Source organism: Phalaenopsis equestris, unplaced genomic scaffold (genome assembly GCF_001263595.1).
Source record: "Phalaenopsis equestris unplaced genomic scaffold, ASM126359v1 Scaffold193361, whole genome shotgun sequence".
NCBI lineage: Eukaryota > Viridiplantae > Streptophyta > Magnoliopsida > Asparagales > Orchidaceae > Phalaenopsis > Phalaenopsis equestris.
The window spans coordinates 1-1,037 of record NW_018213310.1 but is presented as its reverse complement, the minus strand read 5'-3'; the positions used below and the strand labels follow the sequence as shown (position 1 = coordinate 1,037).

Here is a 1,037-nt window from a genome sequence, read left to right as displayed (position 1 = left end):
ATAGCCATCAATGCAGGTTTAAATAAAGATTTTAAAAGAATATTGATTGAGAATGCTGATATGACGCCATTATCAGTGAAAGATGTTCTTACAGCATCGGACGGAACTCACAAGGTACCTTTCTCATCTTTTCATCCTTAATGTTATTGCACGTTTGTTTTTAATCTTTCTGTGGCCATGTGGATCGGAAATATTATGTGTAGTACAGCAATTTTCTCAGGACATTTAATTAATCATTGAAATTGCAGGAGGTTGCAGATATTGTTCACTTTGGATGATGGATTGGCGATAGAAACGGTAGTGATTCCTTGCAGCAGGGGAAGGACCACTGTTTGTGTTTCAAGTCAAGTTGGCTGTGCAATGAATTGCCAATTCTGCTATACTGGAAGGTAAATCTTTTGTTGTAGCGCTGCAGCTTATGCCTTTCAGGCATTAATTCTTGGTTTGCTCATCCTGAGCAAGTGCTAATCTGTAAAAATGATATTGTTCAGGATGGGTTTGAAAAGGCATTTGAGAACAGCTGAAATAGTTGAACAAGCTGTTTTTGCACGAAGGTTATTTTCAGCTAAGTTTGGATCTATTACAAATGTTGTATTCATGGTGAGTATCCTTCTTTTATTTTGCATGTTTTGGCATATCTGGATGGGGCCTCTGTAGACCAGTTTCTAGTTATATTATATACTTTTCTATTTTCATTTTTCACAAAGAAAACTGTCAGTTTTGCATGAAAAAATATTTTCCATTCTGTAACTTCGTATCTTTTTCATTTATTGGTATAGGGAATGGGTGAACCTTTTCATAACATAGATAATGTTATTAAAGCGGCAGCTATTATGGTTGATGAGCAAGGTCTTCATTTTAGTCCTCGTAAGGTAACTGTTTCAACCAGTGGACTTGTTCCTCAATTGAAACGCTTTCTCAAAGAGTCTAACTGTGCGTTAGCTGTTAGTCTCAATGCAACAACTGATGAGGTATGCTGACTTTTGCTTTTTGGAAGATTTACATATATACCACACAATTTTTATCTATTTACATAT

The 1,037-nt window shown here is 35.8% G+C and overlaps 1 protein-coding gene across 2 annotated transcripts; it reads left to right on the top strand.

The window, feature by feature from the left end:
* The first annotated feature begins 18 nt into the window (after positions 1 to 18).
* LOC110034783 (dual-specificity RNA methyltransferase RlmN-like) lies at positions 19 to 1,008 on the top strand. Of its 2 annotated transcripts, none has more exons than XM_020739025.1 (4): positions 19 to 114; positions 259 to 389; positions 492 to 600; positions 780 to 1,008. In XM_020739025.1, the coding sequence occupies exons 1-4, from the start codon at positions 61 to 63 to the stop codon at positions 978 to 980; spliced, it is 495 nt and encodes a 164-aa protein (XP_020594684.1). In that variant the 5' UTR covers positions 19 to 60; the 3' UTR covers positions 981 to 1,008. The 2 variants fall into 2 exon arrangements, with proteins under 2 accessions (XP_020594684.1, XP_020594685.1); XM_020739026.1 differs by having other exon boundaries at positions 249 to 389.
* The last annotated feature ends 29 nt before the right edge of the window (positions 1,009 to 1,037 follow it).

Bases quoted from the DNA above. Each gene is read 5' to 3' on its own strand.
- LOC110034783 (XM_020739025.1), top strand. From the start codon at position 61: ATGACGCCATTATCAGTGAAAGATGTTCTTACAGCATCGGACGGAACT. The intron at 390-491 runs GTAAATCTTTTG...GATATTGTTCAG, and splicing joins CAATTCTGCTATACTGGAAG to GATGGGTTTGAAAAGGCATT. The intron at 601-779 runs GTGAGTATCCTT...TTATTGGTATAG, and splicing joins TTACAAATGTTGTATTCATG to GGAATGGGTGAACCTTTTCA.